Source organism: Dermochelys coriacea, chromosome 1, assembly GCF_009764565.3.
Source record: "Dermochelys coriacea isolate rDerCor1 chromosome 1, rDerCor1.pri.v4, whole genome shotgun sequence".
Taxonomy (NCBI): domain Eukaryota; kingdom Metazoa; phylum Chordata; order Testudines; family Dermochelyidae; genus Dermochelys; species Dermochelys coriacea.
In genome coordinates, this window is record NC_050068.2 from 330,106,586 (window position 1) to 330,124,920 (window position 18,335).

Consider the following 18,335-nt stretch of genomic DNA (forward strand, 5'->3'; position numbering starts at 1 on the left):
TCATGGCAGGAGGATAGTGGTTTGAAAGAATTTTTGGAAAGTAAATTAAAACAGATTTCTGTGCTCAATCTCCTGTGCCCAACCCAGTTAACAGGGATGTTCAAGTCATGTTTCTGATCTTACCTACAATTCCATTTTCTCTTTACAATTCAATTTTAACTAGACATGGACCCAAGACTAGGACACAGAATCCAGACTACTCAGAAACATGAGGATGATGAACTTCACAGCTCAGGTTTATTTTTATGATGGGCCAGTTCAGAACTCCAACTTTCTTATAATATATAAGAAATATACTCTCCAATATATACTCCAATATACTCTTGTGAAGTGGCTTGGGTTTGGATCTGAAGTTTAGGAACTTGAATTGGGATTGAAGTTTTACAACTGCCCCTCTTTTTCCATTAAGATTACAAAGTTTAATAGTTCTTTCCAGTTCTTATTATTTATCAAAATATATTCTGACGTTAAGGTCCCAATTCAGCAAACTCTTAAGCAAATGCTCAGTTATAAGCATGTGAGTAGTCCCATTGAAATCCATGGAACTGCTCAAGTGCTTGGACTTAAGCATGTGTAAGTATTCTGCTGGATTAGAACCTTTAGAAAAAATAAAGAAAATATCATTGACACAATTTCAGGGGATCTGCATTTCTATTCCCCCCCATCCCCAAAGCCCCTGTGCCCCGCTGCCTCCCCTGGCCCCCCTTCCCATTGCTCTTGGCCCCCCACTGCCTCCCTGGGCTTGTAAATTCAGACAGCAGCAGACTCCTCTCCCCGCCCCCCCCACTCACAGCAAGCAGCATTCCACAGTAATGGTTTGCTTTTTCTCGGAGCAGATAAGCATGCTGGCTGTCAGAAACGGAGCTTTGAAAGGGATATCCCCATGCCTGCAGCCAAGTTCAAAACAATGACAAGAGTGGCCACTTGACTTCAGGGGATTATGGGACATTTCCGGAAGCCAATCACAGCGCAGTAATGCAACACGTTGTCCACACTGACACCCAGGCATTTCAGCTGGGGCGCAGCAAGCGTTATGCTTTTCATGGAGATGGATTACCAGGAGCGCTCCAGCTGCAGAGTCCAGGCACTCTACGTGCCTTGCCAATGGGGACATCTCAGGAGTTAGGGTGCCTGGGGCTGATTTAATGAACTCTAACTTGCAAGTGTAGCCAAGCCCTAAGTCACTGTTATACCAGTATAACTGCACCCACCCCGGGACTTTTGTATAAATATAATGATAAAAATCTCACTCCTATCTGACACAGTTATACTGATAAAATTTTTAAGTGTAGAGCAGGCCTTAATCCCTAACATGGTCAATTGTATCTTAACATATTCTTCACAATGGCATATCCAGCCTTAACTTCTCCTTTCTTGATTTAATTGGTGTGGCGAATGACACAGTTATGCATATTATTTTTTTAAAAGTATCGTATGAACGTCAATTTATCTTTGCTATTATCCTGCCTTACTGCCAGGAGTTAAACCCAAGGAGGTTGTTAAAGAGGAAGCAAAGAGGAAAATGACAGATAAAGCTCTTTATCCGTGGATAATAGCTCTGTGGAGCTATTAATTGGTAAATGCCCCTGCCTGGATTTCAGCAGGCTGGCATGGTTTACTCTTCTCAAGACTGAAAGCGTAGGACCAAAGGGAATCCTAAACCATAAAGATGCTGGCATAGGGAAGAAGTGGAAGCTAAGTGGGCTGTCAGTAGCAGCAGCTAGAGAGAAGGCGCTGGCAGATAGAGAAATGCAGGTCCTGCAGCAAGAAGGCTGATGCCCACAACCCAGAGATGGGAATAAATTGTCCTTAGCTGAGCTCTGAATAGAGAGGTTAAGCTTAGGTAAGGATAGGTGTACAGGACTCTTTGTATACAGCGTAGTAGCTGTGTTGATCTCGGGATATTAGCGAGACAAGGTGGATGAGGTAATATCTTTTATTGGACCAACTTCTGTTGGTGAGAGAGACAAGCTTTTAAACTTCCTGAAGAAGAGCTCTGTGTAAGCTCAAAAGCTTGTTTATCTCACCAACAGAAGGTTGGTCCAATAAAAGACATTTCCTTACCCCCCCCGTCTCTCTATAGGACTCTTTGTTGTTTAAACCCATTTTCCTGGATGCTATGTTCCTTTTGGCAAACAAATGCTACTTTGTTTTGAAGAAGCTGTTTTTGAGTCAGTTTAATCAGCTGGTCACTGGTCCCCAGAGAAAAAGGGCTTACAGATGCCAAACTCAATTGAGCCTGTTGGGTTAACATGATTGGTAAGTGGAGGGTGGTGGTGGTGGAATGTAGTCCAGAGATCTGGTCTAGCATGGTTCCATGCAAAGAGGTCCCCAAATGAGTGCACTTGCAAAGGACAAAAAGGGGTCTAAGGCATGGCATGCCCGGTAACCATGACAGTTGGCTTTGTATAACAACTAAAAAAATTAGATACATTTCAAAATTTATTTTAGAAAAGAAATTAGTATTTTTCATGGAATATTATAAAATATTTCCCAATGAGACTGAAAAGAGCCATGAGCTGGCTTACTGTCCTTACTTGTTTAAAATGGATATAGTAGTATTCACTCAGTGACTATAAGGTCTATTTTATACTCACAATATTATTCTATTCAAATTATGCATATAATTTTACTGGTCAGATCTTTGGCTAAATAAAGGAAATTACCTGTAATGATACTTCTCTAAAGGCACTATCCTTCATGGTTCTGTAATCTCTGTCATATGCCCTAAACTATATGAATTCCAGAAAGAAAAGGAGTACTTGTGGCACCTTAGAGACTAACAAATTTATTAGAGCATAAGCTTTCGTGAGCTACAGCTCACTTCATTGGATGCATTTGGTGGAAAAAACAGAGGAGAGATTTATATACACACACACAGAGAACATGAAACAATGGGTTTATCATACACACTGTAAGGAGAGTGATCACTTAAGATAAGCCATCACCAACAGCAGGGGGGGGAAAGGAGGAAAATCTTTCATGGTGACAAGCAGGTAGGCTAATTCCAGCAGTTAACAAGAATATCAGAGGAACAGTGGGGGGTGGGGTGGGAGGGAGAAATACCATGGGGAAATAGTTTTACTTTGTGTAATGACTCATCCATTCCCAGTCTCTATTCAAGCCTAAGTTAATTGTATCCAGTTTGCAAATTAATTCCAATTCAGCAGTCTCTCGTTGGAGTCTGTTTTTGAAGCTTTTTTGTTGAAGTATAGCCACTCTTAGGTCTGTGATCGAGTGACCAGAGAGATTGAAGTGTTCTCCAACTGGTTTTTGAATGTTATAATTCTTGACGTCTGATTTGTGTCCATTCATTCTTTTACGTAGAGACTGTCCAGTTTGGCCAATGTACATGGCAGAGGGGCATTGCTGGCACATGATGGCATATATCACATTGGTAGATGCGCAGGTGAACGAGCCTCTGATAGTGTGGCTGATGTGATTAGGCCCTATGATGGTATCCCCTGAATAGATATGTGGACAGAGTTGGCAACGGGCTTTGTTGCAAGGATAGGTTCCTGGGTTAGTGGTTCTGTTGTGTGGTGTGTGGTTGCTGGTGAGTATTTGCTTCAGATTGGGGGGCTGTCTGTAAGCAAGGACTGGTCTGTCTCCCAAGATCTGAGAGAGCGATGGCTCATCCTTCAGGATAGGTTGTAGATCCTTGATGATGCGTTGGAGGGGTTTTAGTTGGGGGCTGAAGGTGATGGCTAGTGGCGTTCTGTTGTTTTCTTTTTGTTTGTTGTTATAACCGCATTTGCTCCAACCCCTCAGAGACAAACACCTACAAGATCTCTATCATGCATTCCTACAACTACAGTACCCACCTGCTGAAGTGAAGAAACAGATTGACAGAGCCAGAAGAGTACCCAGAAGTCACCTACTACAGGACAGGCCCAACAAAGAAAACAACAGAACGCCACTAGCCATCACTAAATTTGTTAGTCTCTAAGGTGCCACAAGTACTCCTTTTCTTTTTGCGAATACAGACTAACACGGCTGCTACTCTGAAACCTATGAATTCCAGAGTTGACTGTAAAGGAAGAGCTCTACTGCTTTCCTCACCATTAGTTACACCTTGGCTAATATCATATATCCTGGTTATGACTTTTTATTAAGTACAATAAACTATGATAATACAGCAATAAAGGAAAAAATTGAAAACACAAGTAAAAACATTAAAATCTACGATTCTAAAGTCAGTGTTAACTCACACCTACATTATATACTCTATATTACATACATTACATATTCTATATATAGTTAGGCAGTGGTTCTCATTTATTGGGCAGTGCTGGCTAGCTCTAGGTTCCTAGTGGAAGGGAAGTTGTTGAGTGGCCTGTGTTTCCGTAGCTCCTCTTCAGGAAAGCTCACAATGCCAAGGGGCTTGTTGGCTTATGCATACTCTAGGACCAAATTGAGTCTTACAAACTGTATGTACAAAGTGTGCTAGCTAACAGTGACACATGGACCATAACAAAATTTCTGAAAATCCTGACTTGTGTGATGAAATTTTTCACCTTTAACTTTGTATTAGCATGGTTAGACCTCTGTACTCTTTAAAGACAGAAAGTAGACTTGTTGCAGTTGCATGGGATGCAAGTGAGGGCAGAATTTCATTCAGAACTGCAACATTACAACAAGCCATTCTCTTTCTAGCATAGCACTATTTTTCCATTTCCCATCTTTATAATTAAATATTGGAGCAACAAGGAGGCATTTGTTTTATATTTTAAGGAAAAGTTTGTGTGCTGATTCTTGGTCTAACTGTACTATCATGGTTGTCTTTCCCCACACTTTTTTGTGCACTCAATGAATTGTTATATATTAAAGTGCAAGTGTAGATGAGTTTATACCTACTCTTCAGATAAACTCTTCACTACAACAGCTGGACAGACCCAAAGCACATATCTTGATCCACTTATTTTTCTTATATATAACACATTTTTAAAGTAATGTGGAATTTCCTAAATTAACTTTGCAATTTTGTCACACTCAGTGCACTGCTGTGGTTTTTATTATTATTTATATTATAACAACACCTAGAAGCTCCAACTGAGTTTGGAGCTCCATTGTACTAGGTGATATACAAACAAATAGTGAAAGTTAGTCCCTGACAAAAAGATATTAGAATTTAAGTGGGCGAAGCAATTTGAGGTGAGACAGAAGTGAAGTGACTTCCTCAAGTCATAAGCGCACAGTGGAAGAGCCAGGATTAAAACCCAGGTATTTTGATACCCAATCCATTGTCCAATATACTAAATCAGCTTGTCTTTGTATTTGGACTACTAATAAATAATTACTCTGCTATTATTTTTATTAAGAAAGCAACAAACTCTTCATTCCTTGGAGTTTCTAAGATGTCTAGATATGAATGAAAGAATATGGAGAAAAATGCAAAACAAAGCTGTCATAAACATACAGCTACGGGTAGCATAAAATCCCTCCTTTACCTTTGAGGTATCTTAAATTAGAGATTACTTTTGAAAATTTAATGTAATTTCTTCAGCTCTTGTTAGACCATTTAACAATATAAAAGTGTTTGTCCTTCTCTGGACAAGTATTATATGATTTCTATCTGATCTTGTCACAAAATATAACTGTTTCTTGCATGCAGTGCACAAAATCTTCTGAAAAAAAATATCCCTTAGAATTTATGTTATGGAGCTCTTTCAGAAGAGTTAAATTACTCACCCTCATCCTTCCATTTCTTATTGCTGGCCCATCTTCTGCTAACCTCAGCACATACAAATCCATTTTGTACTCCCTTCCTCCTCGAATACTAAATCCAAACCCTTTGGCTCCCTTCTCCATGTCAACAGTGAAATAATCAAAATCCTGTATAGACACAGAGAGTAAAAACAAATTAACTATGTGAATGGATTTGTGCACATTAAGGAAAAAAACACAACCAATCCCTTTGAATATATGTTTGAATGTGAAATTATCCAATATGCTTGTACAAAGAAGTCATTTGAAATATATATTTTTACACAGGCAACAGGTATGTGCATATTTACATGGAAATGGCATGTGTGCCTGCTTTGAAAATATGGCCCTAGAAGTGAACTGTATAGGGGGTTGACCTAGGAATGTGGTCTTCACAAGGACTTTTTGAAACTTAGACCACGTGCCTCTTGATTTAATCAACTTTCTGACATCTGCTTTTTCATCCCTTATGCAAGGAAAGGGGGAGATTTTTTAACCCAAATTTGCATCAGATCCTTCAATACTGACACCCATTAGTAAACACCACTCATGAGAACATTCCCATTCAAATCAAACATAAGGCTTATTTCTGGGAATAAGCATTGCAAGGTTGGGCTCTGTGTAAAAGAAGACATCTGGCTAATTTGTGTATAGATCGTTTCTGCTTACATAGATTATTTCACATCAAGTCCAAACACATACAAGATTGATCTTCTGAAAAAGGAGAATCTTCCTTTTCAGACACAAAGACATAAAGATATTTGTAATTTTTCTGATTATAAATAAGGTATGTCTTCTACGGTGGCAGAAAGATGATAATTTATGTAGAAATCCCATGTGAACTGGATACAGCCAGAGTTTATTGATTTAGGGCTGGATTGTGCCTTTAAAGCACAGCCCGTGGTCAGAGATTATTTATGCTGCTAGTATACAGTGGTTTGAGAAGAATAATGTTCTGTAAAGTGCATTTTCTCATCATTGTTTGAACTCTCCAAAAAATAGTCTACTTGCAGCTGTAACAAAAGTATTATAAATAGTGTTATTTTAGTGTAAAAATAACAGCACTTTACAAGAATTAATGAAGTTGGAATTAATTTCTTCTTCAAAAAAATTGAAATCAGAATACAAATGTTCAGGTCAGTATAAAGACCCTGGTTTCAGAGCTGTGATTATTTCACTTTGTACCTGGGGCTGCCTGTAATCTGACAGAGGATATTGCCTGGTGTCAGGAGAATGTTGTCTGTAATCTATTAAAGGTGGCTGCCTGTAGTCCAGAGGTGGTGGCTGCTGGTAATCCACTACTGGAGGATGCCTGTAGTCTAACGGAGGCTGTCTATAGTCCGCTGAAGGCTGCCTGTAGTCAGTAAATGGAGGTTGTCGGATGTCGGGTTTCACATCCTGTCTAGCTTTTACTTCTGACCTATAACTGAGCAAGTTAGAATGATTATTTTAGTTCTTTAAAATTTCAGAAAGCTGCACAATGATAAAAGAATTTGCAGAAAGGCATTAAATGCAATACTGAGAGATAAAAAGCAACTGAACAGCTGTAAAATTGTGTCAAACTGGGCTTCACTGAGAGGCAAATGGTGCAGTTGAGATGAGCTTTCCAAGGCAAAAATTGAGGTATCTTAAATTAGAGATTACTTTTGAAAATTTGGCCCTAAGTGACTTTTCGAAGGCAGTACAGTATAATTTCCCCATAGACCTCAGTGGGATCAGGATTGGGCCCTAAATGGCAGCGACAGGAACAGACTCCAGGAGTCTTGACTCTGATGTACCTTGCTTAACCCAAAGACCAAATTTCACACAAGAAAATATAATACAAAGCAAAAGACTGAATTTGTTTATTTCTTTTCCAGAACTCAGAGTGCAGTAGACTAAATAAAGATTTAAAATATTGAAGAGATTCAGAGGTTTACAGCCTCTATATTTTACTAATGTAAAAGCTTTTTTTTTGGGTGAGTTCTCAATTCAGAAATGGACATTTTCTTTGTACCAGCTGTTATCTGGCTAATAGAAAGAAATTGTTGATGTAGTATCCTGCAAGATTTAATAGTAGCAATTCTGAGTAAGCCATTCTATGATTTAAATACAGATCTAGAATGTGCTGCACATTTATGAATGAAGGAAACAGAATTTGCTTAATAAGGACTTAATACTATATAAATATTGTTTTACTTGCTAACCAATTGAAAGAAGATCCTAACAGTCTTTTTTGTCTGATGTGTATTTCAGGCTCTGGTCTAATAAAGCTTCAGTGTACCTAGTGATAATACTCACACCATGAAAAGGGAACCTGTACTGAGTTTTCAAGGAAAATGCTTAATTATGCAAATTAATGTGAGCATTGTTTTCTGTCTTTGTTCATTTCTCCCTGGAAATAACTTGCATAATGTGTTAGATGGCTTTGTCTTAGGCTGCAACGTATACACTTTATTGCTACAGTATACATTTCTGTAAACTAGCCATTCCTAGCTATATTTCCAAACAGAGATAAGAGGGAAAATGATTTGAAACTTGAATTATTTTCATAGAGATTGCAAACATAGACCTGACACATATACTATTAAAACTTGTACAAAGTATTCATAATGGAATCTACTTTTTTATATCAAAGCTTCTTTTATTCTTTGCTTCTTTAGTATAGTGATTCCATGTTACAAGGACATAGAGAATCTAGGCTTATTGTAATATTGAGTCTGTTTAATAAGAAAAGTAAATTTATTGTTTGTCTTTTTAAAATATTAAATATGACTTAGTATTTTGACTGACTGATACAGAACAACAACTTTTTTCTGATGAATGACTATATAAACAAATTGTAATATTAAAAATGGGTAAAATACTACCCAATGTCAGCTAATAATAACAGAATTATTTCTGGAACACTGGACATCTTAACACAAATTCACAATATACTAGCATATCAGTATCCCAGAGGATGATGCTATGCTATACACAAGTTATAACAATAATATTTCTTGTTGAATATGTAAATAGGTGTGTTAATGCATATATCTTACTGGATATTCAGTAACATAGTGGACACACCATCCTTTAAGAACTTTATAGTTTATATGTCACAAACTAAGGTCCCAATCCTGCAAACATTTATTATCGAGTATTGTGCTGGTCAATGGGACTTCTGACGTGGCTTGAAAAGCATTTTTAGGATTGGGTTCTACAGTTATTACTTTAAGAGAAGCATGTATCTTTCTGGAGCTGGCACTGTCAGGCAAGTGTCTAATGAAATGTAAGGAAAAGGAACTTGAAAAACTGTATAAGTCAGTGCGCGACTGTGGGAGTGCAATCATCGCTGCTTACTCCATGTTTTTGCACTTGCTCAAAATGGCCATGGAGCTGGGAGGGGGGCATGGCTTGATCGCTTTTTAAACAGTGGCCCTGTATTAAATCAGTATGGCAGGTCACTCAAACAGAACGGTCTGGAGCGCCACTCCCGCTGCATAGTTGCAATGCCACTGAATGTAGGGGTATCAGGGCCAAAATTCACAGACTGCCCTTGCGATCTGGCACATGGGGTGTCTGTTCCTATGTGGTGGAGCATAGGGCAGTCTGCTGAGAACTCAACTCAGGGGCTGGGTGGAGGGATAGCTCAATGGTTTGAGCATTGGCTTGCTAAATCCAGGGTTGTGAGTTCAATCCTTGAGGGGGCCATTTAGGGATCTGGGGCAAAAATTGGGGATTGGTCCTGCTTTGAGCAGGGTGTTGGACTAGATAACCTCCTGAGGTCCCTTCCAACCCTGATATTCTATGAACTCTTGGCAGCACCATCTCATGCACTGTGTGCATAAGAGAGAGGAAAGACTCCCCAGCTGAGTGAAACCCAGTGTCCCTGCAGTGCAATAGATGACTGGGGACCAGAATTTAAAACCCATCCATTACTCCCAAGAAATATCTATATTGGTGACACTGGTAGAAATGGAGGAGAAAGACATTTTGGATAAGTAAATATTAGGGCTGTCAATTAATCACAGTTAACTCAAGCAATTAACTCAAAACAAATTGACTAGATTAAAAAATTAATCATGATTAATTGTAGTTTTAATCACATTGTTAAACAATAATAGAATACCAATTTAAATTTATTAAAAATATTTTTGACTGTTTTTCTACATTTTCAGATGTATTGATTTCAATTACAACACAGAATACAAAGTGTACAGGGCTCACTTTATATTATTATTTTTGATTACAAATATTTGCATTGTAAAAAAGAGAAATAAAAGAAATAGTTTTTTTCAATTCACCTCATATAAGAACTACAGTACAATCTCTTTAGTGAAAGTGCAACTTACAAATGTAGATTTTTTTGTGACATAACTACAAACATAAACAAAACATTGTAAAACTTTAGCACCTACAAGTCCACTCAGTCCTACTTCATGTTCAGCCAATCGTTAAGACAAACAAGTTTGTTTATATTTACAGGAGATAATGCTGCCCACTTCTTATTTACAATGTCACCTGAAGTGAGAACAGGTGTTCGCATGGCACTTTTGTAGTCAGCATTGCAAGGTATTTACGTGCCAGATATGCTAAACATTCATATGCCCCTTCATGCTTCGATCACCATTGCAGAGGACTTCCATGCGTCTGTCATCAGCATGGAAGTAGGACTGAGTGGACTTGCAGGCTCTAAAGTTTTACATTGCTTTATTTTTCAGTGCAGTTATGTAAAAAAAATCTACATCTTTAAACTGCACTTTCACAAAAAAGAGATTGCACTACAGTACTTGTATGAGTTGAATTGAAAAATACTATTTATATTTGTAATAAAAATAATAATATAAAGTGAACACTGTACACTGTATTCTGTGCTGTAATTGAAATCAATATATTTAAAATTTAGCAAACATCTAAAAATCTTTAAATTAATGGTATTCTATTATTGTTTAACAGTGCAATTAAAATGGCCATTAATCACAATTTTTTTTAATCTCGTGATTAATCACTATTAATTTTTTAAATTGTTTGACAGCCCTAGTAAATATGATTTGTGTATTAAGCATAGGTGACTTACAGCGCATAGCACCTGATCTACAATAAAATGTAGAAACTCTGGCACTGGCATTTATTATTTATGGGTCATGGTCTGGCTGAGATACATTACTCGGTCAAATTTAGTATAAAGACTGACAGTATAATCAGTTTTATTTGACAAGCCCAAAATTAATCCAGTGACAAAATAATGTTGATGGAAAATCACATAATGTAAGAACTATTGTATTATTCCACAACCTAAATGTATTTCAAATACATTTTGGTCTTAATGTAGCTGGTCACAACACTCTAGATTCCCTCTCAGCCCACTAAGTAATACACTGTATCATTTAATTCACAGATAAACTATGTTGTATACACAAAAAATATACATGTATTGAGAGAAATCAGCTGGGGAAAAATTAATTTGCTGTAGATAAAATCTGTTGTTGAACTGAAAAATATTGTATTGACAACAGTGCTTTACCATGCAGAAGACATGGAGGTAGGTGGGAGGGTTAAAAAGAAAGCCATTTCACCAAGAGCATACTAGACATAAATGTGTTTCGTAAATGTCAGGAACATAAAAATGAAGTATATTAGCAATGAAGTTATGAGCAAGAGATACTAGAACATAATTTAGTTCTCTGGCAAAAAATATCATGCCAGTAAATAGTTCTGAGAATCTGAAGTTTTAACACAGCGCTCCCTGTTTTGGGAAAGTTTTGATCCTTGTGTAGACCGACATCTCTCACACATGTAGGTGAATGACACTTTTCAGTTTAATCTGACCCACAATTTATGTTTTATTAATGTTGCCACTTGAATGTTGGCAACAGGTAACATGATAGGTCACAGTAGTTAGAAACAGAGAGAAGCTTGATTGGATCAGGTCTCACACTGTACTTAAAGGAAGCAGAATGGGAAGCAGCTGCTCTTACCTGTTTTCATGTCCTTGTAACTGGAGAGGTTGTGGAGGTGGTGGTTGTGCTACGGGACTGTGATGTGCTAGAGGGCTCTGCTGTGCTACTGGACTCTGCTGAGCCATCGGGCTGTGTTGCTGTGCCATGGGGCTCTGTTTCTCTGAGCTTGGTGCTGAAGCTGGACTGTTCAGCTCTGCATAATGGGAAGCTGGAGATTAAAGAGCTGTCACAGTGTGGCATTTAATAAAGGGCAAAGGTAGACAATAATAATTTTTGTAACACTCTACCTCCAACTATTTATGTTTTGTTGCTTTTATTATCTTGGCTCATAATTAGATTTTAAGACATCTAAAGCTACTGGACTTCATTTGATCTCTGAGATCTGTAATCTTGGTCACTTTTACAACTCTGGCTGACACATCTGTTATTTAAAACTCAATTGAACTGGGCAAAGAGCTGCTATGGTTCGTAGTTTCTTTTAAAAGCTTATAAATATTGATATTTGGAAACTTTTCATGTGGGGAGAATGGAGAATCTTCCTGCTTTCATTACAGTGATGGGATGACAAACTTTGCAACAAGATGTAAAATGCCTTTGTTTGCTCCTGCTGCTTTTGAAGTCAAATGGAGTTTTGAGCTGTCAGGTTGGGTAACAGACAGTGAACCAACCTTTATAAATACATATCAACCATTTCTCATTATCATTTGTATCACAACAGCATGCAAAATGTCCTAGGAGTTCTACAACTGTACACTGTAGAAACCCAGTCCTTTCCCCAAAACCCAATATCTAAAAAGATGAAGGGTAGGGAAAGGCATACAGCATACAAATAAAGTGTTAGGCTTGTTAGGCTTCGCCACAAGCAAGGGAGACCAATCTGCCTCCAGGTTTCCCCTTGCTCCGGGTTGTGGGAAGAAGCAATATCCTGCACTAGGCTTATATATGGTACAGATTATTTCCCCTAATGTCTGGGATGTACATTTATATGTGTGTGCGGGCTGAATGGGAGGGAGAGAGTGCCTGGGCTCTGCTCACAAGCACAAGAGGGGATACAGCAGCTCTGCGGAAGATACTTATTCTTAGATACTACTACACACAATGTGCATAGCTGGTGTAGGGACATGAGTGGACCCTTCCTCCTATTTGCTGCTGGACAAGTGGGGCCACGATCTGACTCAAACTGATCAGCGAAAAAATCATCACATGTTTTAAAAGGGTTGCTGTGTGTGTAATATGTATATACACACATACGTACTTCTAGACTCATATACACACACACAAACTGTCCTCAACAGCTGTCTATTGAGCCACTGTTTGTTCCTTTTGAAAGGTTAAGTGGCATTACTATTAACTAGTTAATTTGATCTAGGGCTTTTTTGTTAATTTAATAATTTCCTATTGCCTATTTATTCAACTTTCCATAACAATTGAATATTTTATACCTGTGACTATTTTCAAAGTTTGATATTTTTAGGATCATTTAATTTTTTAATTTTTTTGGTCTAATTTAGGACAAATTGTCAAAAATACCCCTAAATTTGCATCCAAAAAGTTTGAGGCTGAAGGCACAAACAGCACTGGTGTGTGTACATTGCATATTATCATGTCTAACAGCACAGTTTGCATGTGCAAGTGTGATTTGTGCTTCAAAATTTCAGAAGCTGGTTTGAAAATATGATCCCTCATGCCTTCGCTAGACACTCATAGACACCAGTCAAATCATACATTAATACTAGTGCTTTGCATTTCTACAGCACTTTTCACCTGAGTGCACTTCACAAAGCTTTTAGATACTGTTACCCCTTTTTATTAATGGGGAAACTGACATTTGAGGTTAAGTACGTGCCCAGTGTCAGTAAGTCAGTAGCAGAACCAGGAACAGAACTCAAGTCTCTTGATACCTGTGCTGTAACCTCTAGAACCAGCAGCTCCAGAGTCTGACCCGTGGTGCAGCACTCAACATTTCAGATGTGCCTCTGCTTTCTATGTAAATTAACCAGTGTCACCGGGATGGACCTATTTGCTAGTATACATTTTTGTTAGCTAAATGCCTATACAAAGCTGTTTTAAATGGCACAGCATGGATTATACACTATATAACCCATGCCTGAAGAGGTTTACAAAACAGATCTCTGGTTAATGTATGACACTAACTTTAAATCTCTTTCTGAACAAAAGAAAGAGGCTGAACAAATTTGAACTGGACGTATGGATCTAATTGCTATTTGGAATGGTGAATGCTTTACGGAGTATCTGCTAAGAGGAGCTGACCTGTGCTCTTCCTGTATATTTAGGTGTTTCTTCACATTGAAGTAGGGGCAGTGTTATCCAGGGCAGTTCCTGTCAATTTCCTCGATATACCAGTAGAAGAGCATTATACTCAGTATGAGTTAAGCTGAGAGCACCGACAAAGCTGAAGATCATCTAAATAGCACACAGATCAGCAAGTAATCTCATTGCTTTCTGTATTTGACATTCCTATCCACACTAGAATCCTACTCCTGGGACTTAAAATCACAGTTTCATTAATGCAGTGGAATTCATATACTAGCACTGCAGCTCTTTCAACTTAAATTACACGAAGCTCACATCAAAGAAACTGCACTGATTGGTTTGTAGGGTGATGCCCACAATAATGAGTCTGTTACCTTGTCTGCATCTGATAAACTGAGCCCTTTGGAGCTTGGTTCTCCCCTACTTGCATAGTCACATATATATGTGCAAAGCAGTATCAAATCAAATTTCTCCCTTCACTCCAGTGGTGGCATTTTACATCCATTTTTGCAGTCACTCACTACAGTTATAAATAGGTTTCAGAGTAGCAGCCGTGTTAGTCTGTATTCGCAAAAAGAAAAGGAGTACCGGTGGCACCTTAGAGACTAACAAATTTATTAGAGCATAAGCTTTCGTGAGCTACAGCTCACTTAAATGCATCTGATGAAGTGAGCTGTAGCTCACGAAAGCTTATGCTCTAATAAATTTGTTAGTCTCTAAGGTGCCACCGGTACTCCTTTTCTTTTTACAGGTATAAATGAATACACAAGATGGCAGTTTGTGAGTCACTTATTTCCCACTGGCTAAGGACTTGATTTTGTTCTCTTACACTTGTGAAAATAATGAATAACTCAATTGAAGTCAGTGGAGTTCAATAATATAAAAAGGAGTGAGCTCAAAATCAGGCCTTTTAGTGAGTACTTTACACCCATGGCAGAAGGCAATTCTTCCACAAGTCTATAGCACACACACTGCAGTACTCCCTATGCCATCAGGTTTCTTGAAGTTCTTTGAAACATACATCCACAATTAGATTGTTTTAAAGAATTCAGATAATATTCTAGCTAGTTCTAGGGTTGCAGCTATAACCTTTATGTACTACGTATACAAGCTTCAAAACAAAAACGCTTCTAACTAACTGGAGGTAACATAACTTTCTTCCTGGGCTTTAAGGCTCAATTACTTACCCTCCTGAGGAATGATGCGAAGTGTTACACTAAGACCTGCATCTTTAATTAGCTTCACAATATCTGCATGAGGCATGTTAATAATAGACTGGCCATTCACAGCTAAGATCCGGTCTCCGACTTTTAGTTTCGTACAGCGATCAGCAGGACTTCCATCAATTATCCTCCCTATTTTATGGGGTACAGCTATATAGGGAAAAATATTTATAGTTAACAAATGTTGCAGTAGGCAGTGGTATCCACAGACAAACAGATGGCCACATTTTCAAGAATTTCCCAGGTAAACTTGGCAGATGACAAGATGCTACAAGCGGGCAAACAAACAGATGTGGGGAATGGCAGGAGAAAGCAACAGTGAAAGGTTTAACTTTTGCACAATAAATAGTAATCACACCTGGCCACATACCTCTCAATGTACAGAATTTATTTTATTTTTAGATTTTATTATAAAAGTACAACCTAGAGATTATGTTCTTTATAGTCAAACATATTTTTTACTGTGGAAAATAATTTGAATAGATTCATTCAAGATACTGCAAATCATACCAGGGATTTACTGTGTTTCCATATTCACATGTCAGGACGAACGTACGGTTACAGCGTAACATGTATGTGCAGTATGCATAGACACAAATGTAAAGTGTAGTCTTATAACATTTTCAGCTCAAACTTGCTTCTCTCTTTGCTGCCTTCCCCTTCATTTGCTCATTCTTTCTGTGTTCCGTCTCATTCTCCCCCTCACATTTTCTTGTTCTGTCTTTTCCCTATTTCCCAATGTTCTTCCCAGCTCTTTCTCTTCCCATCTTTTCTTGCTACATAATCTCTGCTCCTTATCTCAGATCACTTTGCTTATTCGCTAGATCTCGTCTACAGCTATTTCTTTCTCTTCTTGTCCCTCAGCCCACACTCACCAATCTCATTTCTTTCTCCCTTTCCATTACACACACACTCATTCCAAAGTAATTTAATTGTCTAACCTGTTTCTATCCCTATGCTGAGTGTCTCCCAGACACTCGATACCTACATCTTAGCACCCTTAGCACAGCATTCCTCAGTCTCACCACCTTCCTCCCTCTTCAGCAGTGGTGGAAAGCTCCCCTTTTCAAGCCCATCTGCATAGTATCTGAGCCTTTGGGGCTTTCTCCTCCTGCCCACTTGCTGCTTGCCCACCTTTCAGCTACATCAAGAGTGGATGCGACTTTCAGGCCTGCTGAGGAGGCCAGCCAAGATGTGGAATACAGAAATGATGATCCATGGACATGGCACAACAGCAATGCAACCCGCTCTCATTGTTACAGGGTTTGTATTTTGTGGGGGAATAATTTGTTGCCCCTAGAAATCAGGTGCACTATGCAGTTCCAAATCCCACTTTCCAACATGCAAAAGGACTCCTTGACTGGGCTGTAATCCATAATTTTACGTTTTTCTTTATTCCAGAGCTGTACCTGGAACAGTTTGGTAAAGAGCTACTCAGTCGTATCATGTTATTCATATGCAAAGGGCAGGTAACTACTAATAACAAGCATCTCTACATCTCTGGACAGCTGGATTTCTATTCAAAATCTGTGTGGCTAAGGAACAATGTTTCTTACACTATACTTATATGACACTCACTATCACATATCTGGGCACGTTACATGCTTTTATCCTTATAACACCACTGTAAGGTAGGGAAGTACTGTTAGCCCCATTTTACACATGGGGAACTGAGGCTAAGCGACTTCCCCAGGGTCATACAGGAAGTCTGTGATGGAGGAATGACTTGAACGTATGGCTTCCCAAGTTCATGGCCTAACCACTGGACCATCCTTCCTCCCACCGAAGAGTAAGGCAGCCAGTAGTTCCTGAGGAGAACTAAGTGGTTTATTATTAATGGTTCCAGGTTTAGGATTAAACTGGCAGGATTTCTTTTCTGGAACCCAAATTTTAAAAGTAGGGTTAAACACAAAATCTCCTCCTGTTTTTTTAAAAAAGATGTCCTTTGATGGCGAGTCACAATTCACAATCTTATCTGAGTCATTTGCTGATTATATTGCACCACCAACCGATAAGAAGGTTTAAATATTTTCAAGGCTGGCTATCATCCAGTCTGCTAATAAAAGGCCTCCTACTGGCCACTGAACATCAGCCAGGACCACAGAAATAAAGGAGCGGCGTGAATTCCTACGGCCAATTCTCAAGAGATGCCCCAGTCTCCAAAACATTGAAAGAGACCATTGAATTTCTGCCATTGTCAACAGTGTAGTTTGAAGTTTAGCGTCAAATCTGAATGGAGCAACCTGTATGGAAGAGGTCATTAGTGGTGCATATGAGTACTATAATTATCTAGTCTTTTAGAGAAATTATCTGCTTTGATTTAAAACCTAATAACTCCTGAAAATGACACTTGCAAAATAAAAAGGTTTTAAACTTGGAAACAAACCAAACCCCAGAATTTACTATTCGTTATGTGCCTTGTTTTTTCACTCAAATTTAACCAACAATGATTCCTAAAATTCAGATGGTCTAGTTATTATTGGGCCTCCCTAAACTACTTTTTAAAGAACTGGACTAGATTACAAAATTAAAGAAGCTATGTTTATTTATATCAGTTAAGGATCTGGCCCATTATTTGGATATTAAAAGACTGGGACAGAAGAACAATTGCTTTATTGCTGTTTTCTTTACTAAAATCTATATTTTTTATCCTAGCAACTAAAGAGAACTGTACAGAGAAAAAGATACATTTACAAACATTTTTACAAATATCTTAGCATTCACTGCTAGTATAAAATGAATCGTTAACAGGTGATGTGTTCAGAATACACAGTGTCCACAGAACAAAGTTAAAATTCCCTTTCCTTTTATAAAGGTTCACTGAGGTGATTGTACAATCACCTTGCACATCTCTTATGCAATCACAATTCACAAACCCCCAATGCAACTTTTGTTTCTATTATTGAGGAAAACACTATTCATGCCATTCGAGCCCTTTCTGAAATGCAGCAAATCATTACTTTTCTGAATTGAAGATACAGGTAACTACTCTGAAACTCAATCCACAGTCAGACTGTGTGCTTCTTTAACATTATGCTTCAGTCAAGAATACAAATTTAGCTATAGCTTTAGTAATACTGACACAATTAGAAGAAGAAGGCTAATGGCATATTGGGCTGCATTAGTAGGAGCATTTCCAGCAGATCGAGGGAAGTGATTATTCCCCTCTATTTGGCACTGGTGAGGCCACATTTGGAGTATTGCGTCC

The 18,335-nt window shown here is 38.3% G+C and overlaps 1 protein-coding gene across 30 annotated transcripts in view; it reads right to left on the reverse strand.

The window, feature by feature from the left end:
• The window catches only part of MAGI2 (membrane associated guanylate kinase, WW and PDZ domain containing 2), a 1,173,000-nt gene that overhangs the window by 52,740 nt on the left and 1,101,925 nt on the right, over window positions 1-18,335 (reverse strand). For 15 of the 30 annotated variants that reach the window (XM_038415335.2, XM_038415314.2, XM_043497749.1 and 12 more), the window contains 4 exons: window positions 15,092-15,277; window positions 11,649-11,823; window positions 6,892-7,132; window positions 5,692-5,835 (listed from right to left, as the gene is read on the reverse strand). In XM_038415335.2, coding sequence (XP_038271263.1) covers window positions 5,692-5,835; window positions 6,892-7,132; window positions 11,649-11,823; window positions 15,092-15,277 — 746 coding nt within the window. Of the gene's footprint in view, window positions 1-5,691; window positions 5,836-6,891; window positions 7,133-11,648; window positions 11,839-15,091; window positions 15,278-18,335 lie in introns of all 30 variants that reach the window. The other 15 variants (XM_043497794.1, XM_043497686.1, XM_043497696.1 and 12 more) reach the window with 1 other exon arrangement.